Raw genomic sequence first — 15,708 nt, forward strand, 5'->3', positions numbered from 1 at the left:
GTGCCTAGTTGGTGTGTTTTATTCTTTTATTCAGAGTTAAATTTGCAACTACAGGACTTTTTCTTTCCCACCCCCCTTTTAAGTTCCCCCTCATGTAGCAGTGTGTTTTTTCTTGTTTGTTTTTTTAATACTTGTGCTTTTCCCCTATTGCATAAGCACTCATGACATTACTAATAACTTTGACATTCTGTAGATTTTATGGGTGTTTGTGCTGAAAGTGATACTGTTATCACAGGGTGTTTAGTGGCTTAGATACTCTACAAACCCAAACCCTGTGTTTACTGTTGCCTGTGAGCATAGGGAGGTTAGAGGCTGGGCCATGACCAGTGTGGTTATTCTGTCCTATTCAAGCATCTCAGTGCAAAAGAGATTTTTCAAAAGTCACCTGTCAACATTGTGGGTTTTGCATTGATTTGTAAGCTAGAACTTCTAATTTTTCTCAGTAAGTTTGTAGCTCATGAGGGCCCGAAGGGGTTTTGCATGTGGCCAGAAGAAGAGGGAAAAGATGAACCTCTTATTAATCCTCTTGTGTCAACATGCATGTTAGATATTCAACACAGAAGCACACTGCTGATCTTCGAAATACACTGTTTGATTATTGACATGTATTTACCTGTGCATTTTGTGTGATTAACCCTTGATTTTTTTTTAATTGGGTTATTTTCATTTATCTGTTAGTTTTTTGTGTATGCTCTCTGCTTGAAATAGTGTGATGTGGCACTTTACTTTTTGTACTACTGTAGTGAGCTGGTATTGTATCTACAAACTAAGAAACTGAGTCTCTCTTATTCCTACTTGTTTTGAGACTAGAAAACAGTCTGAAAAGAGTTTTGTTTCTTCCTCTCTCTGCCACCTCGCTTCCCAGCCAGGGGCAGGGCAGAGGCAATAGTGTTGTAGCAGAGACTTGGATGACCGGAGGAGCTGACCTCGGAGAAGCACAACCTTGGGCTTCAAGAATGTCTTGAGTAACAGTGTATTTTAAACCTGAGTTATTTCAAAAGAAAATATATATTTTTTTTTTTAACCTATGCTTGACACATAAATAAAGAGAAATTAATTTGAATCTCTAGAGTTTTGGTCAAAATCTTAGCCAGTAAAAATCCTACATAAACCTTTTATCTGACCAGCACTAATCAAACACGTTAGTCCATTTGCCTAACAGCAAAGACCACCAGATGTGTGTTGTCCTTGTATTCTCTGTGTTTAGTTGACTGCCCCCTCCCCCCCACCCCATCCTTGGGCTGTTTGATGCAAGAATTTAGAACACACTGAAAAACTCTTCCAGAGTGTTTATTTGCTTTTGTTCTTCCATTTCCTTGCTACTCCCTTGCTGATGATGGCTATATTACTTTTGGTTGAAAGATGGCATTTTGTTTTGTTTCAGACTGGTGAGCTACATAATGATGAAATAGCTTCTGGTATCCGATTAATAACTTTTTAGGGAATTAACTTCTAGGTCCTAATGTTTGTTTAAACCAGTTTATAATGTTATAAGTAACAATTACAATATTTGTGAAAATTAAGTTACATGTCGAAACCCTTTTACTATGCTTTAATCATACTACCATACCTGAAATGAGCTCTGACAGTGATATTTTGGCAAATAATATACCATGAAAAATAGTTTTAATGTAAGAATTTTTCACAAATCTGAAGCCTGATGAGTGAGAGAAGTTACAAAACTGTATGAAATTTAGACTACATAATTATATTGCTATACTGTAAAAGCTGACAGTGATGTGAAATTTGGCAGCAAATATTTTTACCCTGCTTTTTATCTTTATGGCCTTTCTTCCTCTCTTCCTTCACCACCCTAGTTGAAGGTCATAGCAGATGCAATGGGAAAACTCTGAGCATCATTTTTCTATATCATAAAGGCAAATTTCCAGATTTTGTAGAATAGACCACTACAGTTAGACTGACTTTGTAATTGATGAGTAGAGTCTGCTGTATATCAATTCTGTTTTTAAGCATGGAGCATTAGTTCAAGAATATTAAGATTGTCAAATTAGAAGTTACACAGAGCAGATGGCTAATTGGTTTCTGGAATGTGATGATGGAAAGTTTTATATTTCTGATTAAGCTGAGAGTTGTGTGGGAAATGCTAATACAGTCATCATAAAGGAGCGGAAGAAATATGCTTCATTTGCTTTGGGAAGAAACCCAGAACGTTGTCACTTTTACCATGGGAAAATGGAACCATATATCAAGGTCCAAAGCCCTGGCCTGGGAATCTGGAAGGCTGAGAATCTTGATGAAAACAGCAGAAAGGGATGTGAAGTGGGAAACTGGAGCGCTTACCTGGACCTCAGACCACTGGAAGATGGAAATACCCAATTTCCTGTATTCACCACAAATTGTGTCATCCGTCTTAGACAACTTTCCTCTTCAAACTGGCAATTGCTTTCTAGTGAGAAGTTTTCACAGAATAACTTATTTCAATGGGAATAAATTTCTTGAACATTCTTTACTGAGCAATTACAGATAAAAGTAAGGACTGGCTCAGTCTTGGACATTGTCACTGAAAGAGAAACACAAATTACCTCCAGCATTAAGGTGTCTTAGTTCAGTTGCAAAACAGGCAATTCACTATGCATGTGTACTTTGAAGACAAGCAACTTAAAAATTCACTGTAGTGAGATGTTTTAAATACCCAATCCATTTTATTCCATGAATCTTCCCTCAATCTAGAAAATGAAGCTGGTATCACAATGATGAATCTGGTATAAGGAACTTGTGTTTTGTCCCCTTTGACTTTTTTGTGGTCTGCTCTTATTTTGGGTAAATATTCCCTTTATAGTAAGGAACCGGGCTGCAAAATCTGTGAAATACTTGTCATTTATCTTCATTAGAAAAGCAGAAAAATAACTACTTTATTAATAAACTATTCTGCATTGAAATGTTTTGAAGAACAGCCTTCATTAAAAAAATGAACTACAATTGCAGCTTCATTCTGCAGCACTAAATTGCAAATATTTGTTTTAATTGGCACTTCTCCAGTTTCCTAACTTTCTTAAAATTATCAAAATCCACTTCCTCATCTCTTGTAATTCTAGGCAAGATATGTGTTCTACTTACTCAACTTCAAGATAGGGAGAACACCCCTTCACTGTTAGGAAAATCAGTGGGTTTTCATACCTGTTGTCATTGTTTATAGATCACGAAATTTCACTTACTAAACAGTTTGCAGACAATTATTTCGGCTTTATGTTTATGTAGTGTAAAAATGATCAGGTTTACGAGGAGGGGAAATAAAACTAACTTTAAGATTTCTTAAAATATATATCGGTTGTGTGTAATTAGAGCATGATGTATCTTAAAGTTTCATATTAGATTCTTCCTATATATTTGCTCTTTAAGCAACCAGATGCAGATGTGTGTGTGGCACGAGATGAGGAGAACTGCTCTCTTGTTACTAAAGGCAAGATGAAATCCATGTTGACTTATTTGAAAAGTGCAGGAGCTCCCTCTTCTGGCTTAGAACACTTTAAAATTAAGGTTTATAAGAACGTTCTCAATTCATCACATTAAAAAAAAAAAATCTTATTTTGAATACTTACCTGCAGAAATATTTTTCTGTTATCTTGGCAGTCCTGGTAAAACTTGATTCAGCCCTCACATGCCCATTTGGATTCTGCTGTAAGTGCAGTATCTGTGTCTCTCTAGCCTTGCTCGGTGCCGTCAGACAGCAGGTTTCCTCTCTGTCAGTGTGGTATTCATTGCTGGTGTGGTCATGACAGCAATAGTTGATGTAGGTGTAAGTTGTAACTCCAATCTGTCTCTTCATTTAAGTCCCACCTGAGCTTTTCACAACTGTTAATGGTGATGTGAGTCCTTGATGGTTGCTTGGTACGAAGCCCTATGAATCTTCATATATTTAGAAAGGAGAAGTGGGATTGTTTAAGAACATTGAAAGGGCTTTAAAGTTGATAAATGTGCCGTGACCCCATCTCTACCCTCGCTTCCCGTCTATCTAGGGAGCATAGGGGAGAGGAGGCTTCCTTGCTATTTTTGTTTATTCAATAATTGTCCTTTCATAGCCTCTTCAATGTGAGAAATCCTCAGAGAAATGTTACAGTTCTGTAGCTATTCAAATTTGGTAGGGCAGCCCCTGAGTCTTTCATGCAACATCATTTTCAAGGGTGGGAGCCTGACTGGAAAAGGTGGCTGGCACTGGTGACAGATCTCTTGCCTTAGCTGTTAAAAACAAATTCCAGTGAATTGTCTGAGTCTGAGAATGCAGGACGGTAAAAAAATAAGTATTTGACTGACCTCTATCAGTGTGATGCCTTTAGATCATTTGTCAAAATAGGAGGCAAGAGTGGCAGCTGAGCCGTACCCACGTTCGGTTCCTTATCTTACTGTCTCAGGGGTGCTAATGCAAGGAACACATAGCAATACGTGCTTGAAAAGACCAATTACTTTGCAGTGACTATAAATTTTGTACAATGTATGTGGTTCCTCAAGTACCTGCACTTAGCTGAATTCATTTGCCTGCCATCCCTCTATTTTTTGGACTTCCTAGGAATTTTAGCTTTTGAATTCAGAGGGAAGATTGAACTGCCTCTGGTTGTACCCTCTCGTAGCTGCATAAGGGAATGTCTGATATACAGAACAGTGCACCTTCCTATTTTGACTTCTACAGCACTGTTAGAGACTCTACAGTGACACCTTCTCAAAGAAACATTTTTACTGTACAATATTTTTCCATTGCTTCATCAAAACTTCTGAATTCACAATATTTTAATTTTCAAAGCATCAGATTATTTTTAGTGTTTCTGCACTTTTATTTACCTGCACTTGCTGGAGCAGGTACACTTACTGATTTGTATAGCATCACCTTTGGCATTGCCTATTAAACTGTAAGATATGTAGGTTGGAGAGGACACTATGAATAACTGTCGTGGTTTGATTGCGGGGTGACAACAAAACCGTGTATGTATTGTTAACCCACTCTCCCCCCCTCTCCCTCATTTGCCCCTCCCTCTCCCCCCTTCCCACTAAGGACAGGCGATTGGGAGGGAAAGGAGGACAGAGAGAAGAGAGTTGGAAAAATTAAACATGATTTACTAATGCTACCAATAAAAATAGAGAAAATAATACAAAATATACAAAACCAATCTTGAAAGTCCCGGCAGCTGCTCCGGCAGATGTGGGGCTGGCACCCGAAGTCCTGGACTGGACTCTGCAGCCAACCGGAGCTGGATTCAGTCTGTCACTGGGCCTCAGTTCACAGGGACAACTCGCAAAGTCCTCTCCCAATGTCGGCCATAAGGAAAAGGGATGAGATCCTCATGATCCCCCACTTTTATATGAAGTATCACGTGAATGGGATGGAATATTTATTGGTCAGTTTTTTGGTTGTTTTTTTTTTTTTGGTCACCTGTTTCAGTTCACTGCTCTCGCAGGATGTGCGTCCATCCTTATCAATGACCTCGCATTCCATTGCTATGTCTACCAAAACATGTATGTAGCTTTCAGGAAAACTGCAGTTATTTAGAAGGCTTTAGCTGACAGGGAAATTCACTAAAAGAGAAACTTCTGTTTTAACAAAACCAGGACAATAACAAAAATGTCAAAGGTTCACTATCAAACAGGTTAGCTCTGATTTATACCATTTCAGACAAAATCAGAAAAAATACTTTGGTATTTGTAGCAAATGCCAAAATAGAATCAATGTGGTATTGTTCACCTAGTTAAACTTGCAAAAGCCAGGAAATGCAAACATTAAGTTTCCAACAGCAACATTAACTTGGACTCTTTGCATATCCTGTGTTTTCGTGGTATACATTAAGACATAAAGTAATGTATTAAACTGGGAGTTGAACAAGAAAAACAGAAAAAAAATCTTCATGTAGTATCACTGCCAAGTTCTGTTACTATTGGTGTTTATTGACCTTTTATTTTAAATTATTTTTTGATAAAGGCTGAATGTGAGTATTTTTTTCCCCAAATGAAATCTGAGAGCTTGTCTTCACTGCGGTGTGAACTTGACATACAGTTTACCCCTTGCTTTCAATCTGACTCCTCTTCATTCATCAGTATCTCAGACTTGAATTAAGTGGCTTTTAAACTTGAAAATGTGACTCGAATCTCAGAGACTGGCACTCTGATTGCACTGGGGCTGTAACTTAGGCTATACAGCTTGGCAAGACAGAACTTACAGTTAATTCTAATTGATCTATTTTCTGCTAATTAAATTTGTACATAACTAAAATGTGCAGAGTGACTGTACTCATAGAATAAATCAAGCTTGAAGTGTTACAGTAAAGCTGAACTCTAACTGTATTTCTTTGAATTATAATGTATATCTTGGGAAGCTATATATATGATTGGTTCCAAAATTTTTAGGGAGTATTCCAGATGTTACTGAGTGTTGATTGTATGTGACTCAGAACACAGGAAAGTCCTGCTCCGCGGGTGGTTCCAGCCTGGAGAGGGTGCAGAGCTGCAGGCAGAAAAGTCCCCCCCATCTGATTTGTTTCTATCTGCACCTGCTTACATGTGTCATAACTTCAGGCTTCTTGCCTGTGTGAATGAGGCTCATCCATGTTCTAGAAGAAAGGGAAGAGGTATGTGGAGAGCAGGAAAGCAAGGACTTGCTGGTCAAGAATAGATTTGGAAACTGAATCTAGGTTTGGAAAGCAATGGTGTGAAAAACAGAGAGGGTCATTAGGGCTGCAGCAGTGGTGGGACAGGAGTGAAAATGGAGATTGGAGAAAGTGAAAACTGAAAGGGAAGTAAAAGCAAAGTGTCAGGAGGTGGGGATGTTTGCAAAGAGAAGGGTAAAAGCAAGTTTAGTTAGTGGAGGATCATGAATTCATGGCAAGAATGGTAAGTACATAGCAGCATCACCCAGGGAAAAGGGTAAGGTGGCTATGGGTATGAAGCCAGAAACTGTGAGGTGGAATTGGGACACCAAGGTCAGAGCGCGGGGAGTTTCACTCCTAGAAAGAGGGACATGAAGAAAACGAAGATTATGAAAATAAAGCAGGAAGGAAGGGTGTCCTGGGTGGCAAATCACACAGTGGGCTTGAGGCAATGGTGCGCTCAGAGCTCTGCAAGGAGGGAAGGTGCGAGGCAGGAGGAGAGTTTTGCGGTGGCGTTTGGGACTTAGAATTCAAGGATGAAATACAACCGCAGGGAGCTTACAGGGAGGAGCACTAGACTGTGAGGAGCGTCTGATGTGCCTGATGTACCAGCAGTGCAGCGGCTCTGGAATGTGTCAGTGCCTGGCTGTTCAGATTTACCTTTGTTTTCTTCTACAACCTGCATCTCAGAGCAATTTGGCTTGCAAAGCTTGTAAACTTCTGGAAATAAAGCACGCATACTTCCTCTGGCTAGCTATCCGTCCATGTGTGGTGCTTTGTTTCTACTGCACACATGTACGCATAAGGAAGTTTTTGGTTACTTACACTCAAGATGCAACTAATAAATTACCACTTAATAAATCAAAACTTTTTTCCAAAATTGAGCAAAAGGCATATACTTTTTAGATTGCTTATATTAAATTTTAAAACTTCATTTTAGAGAAAGCAATCTGAAACTGATTAAGATGAGAATTACTGTAGTGAGGGTTTTTTTTTAATAAAAACATATGTTAAGAAAGTGAGGTTTATTCTGCTTTTGCACTTGGAAAAAAGAATACATATTGTTTAATTGCTCATTCATCTCTTCTCTTTACCCATCTTCTCCATTTAAAAAAAAAAAATGCATTTTAACAGAATGGAAGGTTATGCTGAAAAAGGAGAACCGTTCAGAAGATCAGTTAATCTGAAAGAGTAGTCAAAACTGGTCTTTGGTAGTAACATATGGAAGCATTGTAAAACATTCGTGCCTCATTTAGCTTTAGAGGTGTATAACATTCTGAGTTTGAATAATACTCTAACATTGTAGAGGACGTCTGACTTTGAAATAATAGTATTTGAACACACACATTTCTGAGGGTGATTTTTTGACTTGGCTGTTTAACAGACCCCAAAATTGGCACATGCATGTTTATTGAGCCACAAGACTAAGCAGTCAAGTATGCTTTTGATGCAAATATTTCACTAAACTAGTTAAATCAATGGAATACTTACTATTCTATTAAGCGTGGCCTTAGTCCTGTTTTGATTTCTATCAGTTGGAGATTTTTCTGTCAGCTTTTCTGGATATCCAATCAAACTGAATTATAATACTATAAAAATATGTGCGAAACTGGTATAGCTGTCCATTGGGGAGTGTTGAGGTTATCAGATCACACATTGCAGCAGGTTTTGCTGAACTTGACTAGTTTGACTTGATGATCTTAAGGGTCTTTTCCAACCTAAATGGTTCTATGATTCTCATTTATGGAAATTTGTAAAAGTTGCCAATTTTTTTCCGTATTTTGGGGGCCACTAAGCTTTATCATTTACTTTGTTTAGTTACATTTTTCAAACAGACTGTCAAAAAACCATGCCAGATCAAAACTTTTTGTGCAGGTAATTAATGGAGAGGCTGTGGTACCTGCTGACAGTTTTTTTCCAAGAAAAGGAATGGTTTGCAGCTAGGGGAAAAGTGTTAAAAGTGTACCCAAAACAGTTACTCAAACCAAAAGAGTAACCTTTGATCTGAGACATAGTTTAGGTCACACTTTAATGAATAGCTTTATTAAACTAGTTTATTAAACTAATATTATTCTGTCAGTTGGTACATTTTATTTGCAGAAAATTGGATCTGTCTAAGGGTATCTGACATCAACTACAGTGGTGCTGTTTTAAATTAAACTGGTAGCTTTAGTGTATGTATTTAAAGGAATGTTTTCATACATTTAAAGGAATGTGCTCAGTTCCAACACTGACATTTAAAATCAGAGTCTGGACAAGAGCTCATGTCAGGTTTTTTGTGTTGAAGACAGAGAAGGTGCAGGTTGCAAACAGTCTTGCCACCATTGCAATTTTTATCTGGTGTTGATTAAACTGTTTGGTATAGTGAGACCTGAGCACACTCAGAAATAAGCACCACAGACTAATGGGTTTTAATTTCTAATGTCTTAATGTTTTTCAGCACATGACTTCTTCAGTACTCTCTTTTTTTAATAGTAATTGTAGGTTTCATCATTTAGGTCATCCTTTTTCTCCATCTGTCAAAATTTTCGAGTAAGTAAAAACCAGAGACATCTCTTTTCTGATGCATTGGGGCTTCACAGTTAAATTTGAGCCATGGAAGTACAAGGCACACTACAAGATATAATGAGTTCAGAGATAGGGTTTTTCCAAACTGAGTATTTCTTAAAGATGTCCCCACAAATCTATAAATTAAGTCAAGCAGTTTTACATTCTCAATGGATGCTTAAGAGTGTCTAAATTCTTATCTATTATTCTCAAAACCTTTTAACAAAGTGAGGTTGTTTCTAACATCCCTGTGGGGTAAGCAAAAAATTTATGTAAGCTAAACAAAATGGAGAACACTACTATAACATTATACAGAAAAACATTCTTCTGATGGCTGAAGACTGATGTGATGGCAAGACCAAGAGAAAGTTAGTGAAGGCAACTGTTGTGCTTTTCAGTTTGGAACAGTCAATGTTCTCTATGTTGGTGTATTAGTTAGTAACACTTGTAGTTGCCATAGATATTCCTGGTTTCTTAATTGGACTCTATACCTGGAGGTTTTTTTTGTCACTTTTTTTGCCTCCATTATACCCACAGCTAAGTGAGTCGGAGGCAGCTTCTTGCTTCTGCAGTGCCTTTGAAGTCCCATCGCGTTTGTATGCTGTGTCCTCTATGCAGTAATTCCAGTTCAAGATTTTTTTGAGAGTTCCTGCTGACAATGTGCATGTACCACCTACCATGGCAGCCAACCAGCTTTGGAAGCCCATCAGGAGCCACCAGCAGGTTCCAGTAGCCTGTCAGAGACCCTGTGATTGAGGAGGTGGAAATTTCCTTAGAAGAGATTAAGGATTCAATAGAACTCATTACCATACAACTTCCAAGAGAGCAGACCACCATTTTCAAGTCAGATTTTGTCTACCCAAACAGATTTACTTCTCCCAGTCTAGAAAACCTCCTTTGGCAATTTCCTGTGCTGACTGGGTTTTGGAGGCTTGTGTACATGTCCCTAGTCACTCAGTGGCTTGAGGCCCCGTGATGAATGCAAGACTGTGGCTGTCAAATTTCCTGTCTCCACATGAAATCTCTATCTGGTAGTTCAAATACCATTTGCAGGCATGCTGGCTTAGTTGTGGAAATAAGGTTATAGTCTTTGTGACTGTAGCATCCTTTAGAGAAACAGGTTGAGTGTATCTTTTACCAAAGAACCTGGTTTTATGTGTGTGTGTCCTGCTTTGTGACATTGCTAGGTTCATACCTTTCATGGTTTTACCTGGTTTAAATCAGTCCGTCTTCAGCCTGCTTTTTAAATGTGAAAGAAATCTATTCATCTTCAATTAAGTGGTAAAAATATTAAGTAACTTGTAAAATAACCTTTCAGAAATAGGCACTATGCAGTTTATTGAGGCTTGGATGGGGAGTGAAAGGTAGAACCGAGACATCACATGTGCTGCCTCTGAAGGCGTGATGCTTGCTGTAAAGACAAATTTGAATCCTTTTTCCTACCTCATCTTTTGTAGAAAAATGAACTTGACTAAAATAAAACGTTTGCGTGACTAATGGAGTCACTTCCATTCAAAAGCAGTGGAGGATGCTAGAAAGAAGCTACTAAAGCTAAAATAGTGGAAGGCTGTTGATCTTGGTGCTCTTTGGCTGCCTCCCACCCTGCTTTATCTGACTGCCTCTGTCCATCATTACTCGTCCTGCTGTATTGACAACATGGGTGATCAGGAACAAGGTTTATCCCCTATCCCTTGGTAAGGGGCCTCTCGTATTTGGGGCTTATGCAGAAAAACAGTTCCCTTGGAGAGCTGTAATTCTAGGATTTTGCAGTTTTGGAAGTTGTTCCCAGGGCGCTTCTGTCCCACTCCTGGCTATTTATAACCAGGGGATTTGGCACCCTGATTAAGTTATGTCACTTTAACGAACTTGGCGGTGAAGTGACTAGAACTGTGTCTGGCTGGGTGAATGTGCGTGTGTAACATGCAGGAGTTACCCAAAGGTGGGGAAACCTCTCCGTTCCTTTACAGGCATCTGGTTTTGTTAATATTTATTGTACAAGTGGAAAGCCCTAGAAATAGAAATCACAGAATCATTTCAGTTGGAAGAGACCCTCAGGATCATCAAGTCCAACCATAACCGAAGTCTAGCACTAAACCATGTCTAAGAACCTTGTCTATGCAGCTTTTAAACACCTCCAGGGATGGTGACTCCACCGCTGCCCTGGGCAGCCTGTTCCAATGCTTCACAACCTTCTCTGTGAAGAATTTTTTCGTGATATCCAATCTAAACCTGCTCTGGCGCAACTTGAGGCCATTTCCTCTTGTCCTATCACTTGCTACTTGAGAGAAGAGACCAACCCCCTCCATGGTACAACCTCCTTTCAGGTAGTTGCAGACAGCGATCAGGTCTCCCCTCAGCCTCCTTTTCTCCAGGCTGAACAGCCCTGAAATGTCTTTCGTTATATAAGTAGAAATAATTAAAATTATGTAATTTATTGCTTAATTTTTATTTTGTGTTTTTTTTTTGGGGGGGGGGGTGGTGTTTTTTTGTTTGTGGGGGTTTTGTTGGTTTTTTTGTTGTTTTTTTTGTTGGTTTACGGTCAGAAGCGGCGGTAGCGGGTCTCTCGGGGCCCGGGTGAGGTGGGCCCGGCGGTGCCGCCCGCCGCCGCTAGGTGTCAGGCTCGGCGCGGGCGGCGCCAGCAGCGCCCGATGCGGTGCGAGCCGCGGGGTAACAAAATCCCAAAAACGAGCCCCTGCTAAAGGCCGCTTGTAACCGTCCTGCTGGGTATTGTAAATGCCTCAGGTGCACTTGATACTGCCGCTACGTTCCTGGCGTTGGCTTCTGATTTTTATGGAAAGATGGATTGAACTTCAATTTAGGAATATTCGGTAATCCCTCTCAGGACATACTAGAACAGCTGGTATTTCTGTGTTGCAGCAAATCGATTCCATACAGCAGTCAGCAGTGCCTATGGCTGCGCTCCGGCTAAAACTTCCAAAGCATTTTAAATAAAGCGAGCCAAAGAAAATAACATCGTCACTGCAAAAATGTAGCTTAATTTGCAAGTTAAGGAAAAAAAAAAAAATCCCCATTCCATTCCAGCAAAATATTAAGCATTTTACTGGTAAGGATTTCATCAGGTCATTTATTTTTCATTAATATATATTTAGGATCTGGGGGGAATAACTTTATGCTGTATATAGGTTTCTTAAATAATAAGGAGCTTGAATTTTTAAAATATTGAGCGATTTACTGTGAAATAAAGAAAAATAAAGAAACTGACCGAGTTTAAATACGTGACACGTACGTAGATCAACAAGACTTTCCACGTTTCGCAGTGAACTTTTCTTAAGGAACCTGAATTTCTGATTAATAATGCACCTATAATGAGAATGTCTTCTGTGGGTTTTGTTGTTTTTGTTTATAATAGATGAAAGTAGTTTAAGCTGCATATAAATCAAAGGTGTCCCATTAATAGTAAATCATTCTGTTTTAACCAGTTTTTCACATGTGTGAAAACCAAAAACGCCTCCGTCGTTTGTGCGGCTGCCGCGTTTGCTCACGCTGTGACTGGAAGTGAGCTCAGAACATGACTTCTCCTTTATGTGTTTACATGCGTTAAAAAGAAAACAAGCAGAATTAATGCAAAGTGAATATGTTCCTTCTTAATTGATACAGCGTGTCCTTGGCAATGATGTCTCTTTTTTCTTTTTTCTTTTTTTTTTTTTCTTTTAAGCTGCACCCTGGCTAGCTTTGCATATAGATGTTTTACAACCTTGTCATCATAAGATGAGCTTTCACTCTGAAATACTTAACTTCATTATCTCTGTTTTAAATTTTAAGTTAATGGACTTTGTGCTGACTTGATGAATGTCAAAATATTTTTTGGAAGCTGGTGCTTTTTTAGTCAAAACTCTTCACTACAAACTTCTATAACTGAAAAAAACCCCAAACCCTAAACAATCTTAATTTAAGGTTAATCTAATTAATCTTTAAATCAAGGTTTTTAAGTTTTACTCAGTTTTTTTCATCATAGAGATAGTTATCCAAGGCTGTAACTTCTGCTGCATTTGCCTTCTTAAAACAAGCAAAAAGCCCAAAACGACTCCCCCCCCCAAAAAATCCCCAAACACCCCACACCAAAACAAAACAAAAAAAGAACCCCTGCAAAAAACCAAACAAATCAACCGGATTCACTGGACTTTGAAAACTGTAATGCAAAATCTTTGGGTAAATGCTTATGGGAGAAAAAAAACCAAACCAAAACAAACAACTTTAAGAAGATGTCAGAGTATTTGAACTATAGGCTTAAGCCTAGGGATGAGTTAACAGCTAGCGTATATCTAATAATTGTGATTTAAAACTTACTAAACAAAATCTTGTGGATGGCCCTTAATATGTTGCAATACTTTTAGCAATGTGGGGATTTTTTTTTTTGTGAAAAACAGAATTTTGAACAGCATACAGTGTTTACAGCACCTGTATATTACTCTTCCACAAGACTGTTGCCAAGTACAAATGTGTCCAAAATATGCACTTTCAGAGCCAAGATGGCTTCAAAAGTCATTCTGATTAATACGAATGTGGGGTGTTTTTTTTTTTTTTTAAAAAAAAACCAAACTCCAACAGAAAAACCAAACCAGCAACAGCAGCAGCAAAATGCTCTTCTATTTATTTTCTTATGCTATAGCGGAACTATGCTGCTTTCTTCTTCAAGGATCCCTTTTCTTTATTGAAGTCTAGAGAAAACCCTTGTTTTCTGTTAGCTTCTCCTTCCCCCTCTCCCTTCCTTCTCTCTGCAAACACATCAGCCCCTGCCTTGCTATTAGTAAATCTTTCCAGTCTTAACCCCAAATTTCTTTTCATAAGTTTGTGTTCCAGTTTTATATTTTAACATATTTGAATTTAAATACATTCACTTATATTTGAAATTGTTTTTTACTATTGTTACATTTGCTCTGAATTTTCCTCAAGAACTGGTTAAAATAAGGACCCAAAATTTAGTATCGGTAGGCCTGAGCAATTATTTTAAAATGTCTTAAAAAAATACTGACTTTGTAGTAATGAATTACAGAAAAATTCCTTACATGGTCTGCGTGGTAATGGCTCCATCAACTCCACGAATCAAATTGCTGTTTACCTTAGTTCTGCTTTTTTACAACTTCAGTTAAAAATCATCTTCTGTTTCCAGATTACAAATAAAAATTGCATGTCAGATCTTAAATGAACTGCGAACAATTGAAAGGAGGTTAAGTAGAAACACTGAATAAATTACCATGCTAGTAAGCAATTTTTTTTCCGGGATAAATAGTAGCAAAATTTGAGTGACTTAAATTATTCACAGTTTTAATAAAATAACCCTAGACTCTATTTCCCGAAATACCTGACACGCTAGAGTTAAATAGTATAATTTACATGAGAGAAATGTGTTAAATTATTTTTACAGCAGAATGGGATTATAGGCTAGACTGAATAAAACAAAACTTGCTTCACTTTGGGGAAAAAAAAAATCTTAGCAGTCATAAATAAATGCAAAGCACTTTGTTTTGAGAGTCTTAAATCAAAAGCTTGTTTTGTGATAATGATTGGATTTGGTAAGCTGCAGTAATTTACAGTTTAACAATGTTCTTAATTGTAAAGCTGTGTTTCTGTTCTTTCTAGGAGAAACTGGGAGATAGCATAAATCTTCGTAGACAACTTGGCTGCAAGCACTTAAACTGAAATTAACTTCTGCCTTTTGGCTGCAGAGTGTTAGTCTGACGTTCGTGCGTGATACTCTGCAGACTAAATCATGCCAGCGTTATCAACTGGATCTGGAAGTGACACAGGTACGCAAGCCAAGGAGGACTGCGTGTTTCCTCCAGATCTTATTTGTTAAGTCTACAGTCTCTATTTCAAGAAATCATCAAATAAGATAATTAATTATAGTCTCAACAGATGCTTAGCAGACTTTAAACATAGCCTAAAATTAATTTAGATATATGACACACCACAGGTAAAATAAAATAATTTTAAAATGTCCCACCACTGTCATCTTCCACACCATCCCCAACCCCCAAAAAAGAACAACTCCAAACAGATATTATATATGGATCTGAAGAATTTGGATTCACCTCTGAGCATGGTTCCTACTATTTTAACTTGAAAAAGGAGGAGGGAAAAAAAAAAGATGATATCATACATGCCTTAATATTTGCAGCAGTCTAGACTATCCCCTCTGTGAGTTATGGTTATCAGTGGAGTTATTTCTGAACACAGACTATTTAGTGTTGACAATTTTTTAACAAATTAGGAGAAGAAAAATCCTGTCTCGAGTTCTCTTCCTTCCCTTGCTCCAGGTCCTGTCACTGCCTGCAGGCAGCGGGAGGGCAGATCTGCAGCTTTCCATAGTTTTCACCTTCTTCGTCGCAATATTAGGTTATATTCAAAGGTTAAATCTCATCCTGCTGTTATGTGTACGTTCTCTCTGTTTGACAATATTTTTGTCCCTGTTATAGAGGCAATTAAAGTTAGTATTTCTGCTCGAGGTTAAATATTTGGTAAATTGGTGACCTGGCTGAAGTTGCAATACAAAGATCCCTGCTTTCCACCTGTGTGCTTGTTATTGTAGATCATGTAGTTTTATGCACAA

The 15,708-nt window shown here is 38.2% G+C and overlaps 1 protein-coding gene across 6 annotated transcripts in view; it reads left to right on the top strand.

Annotated features, from left to right (window-relative positions):
* The window catches only part of MPP7 (MAGUK p55 scaffold protein 7), a 152,922-nt gene that overhangs the window by 25,976 nt on the left and 111,238 nt on the right, over positions 1 to 15,708 (top strand). For all 6 annotated transcript variants that reach the window (XM_065627580.1, XM_065627579.1, XM_065627578.1 and 3 more), the window contains one exon: positions 14,739 to 14,905. In XM_065627580.1, coding sequence (XP_065483652.1) covers positions 14,869 to 14,905 — 37 coding nt within the window. In that variant the 5' untranslated portion in view covers positions 14,739 to 14,868. The remainder of the gene's footprint in view (positions 1 to 14,738; positions 14,906 to 15,708) is intronic.

Source organism: Caloenas nicobarica, chromosome 2, assembly GCF_036013445.1.
Source record: "Caloenas nicobarica isolate bCalNic1 chromosome 2, bCalNic1.hap1, whole genome shotgun sequence".
Lineage (NCBI taxonomy): Eukaryota > Metazoa > Chordata > Aves > Columbiformes > Columbidae > Caloenas > Caloenas nicobarica.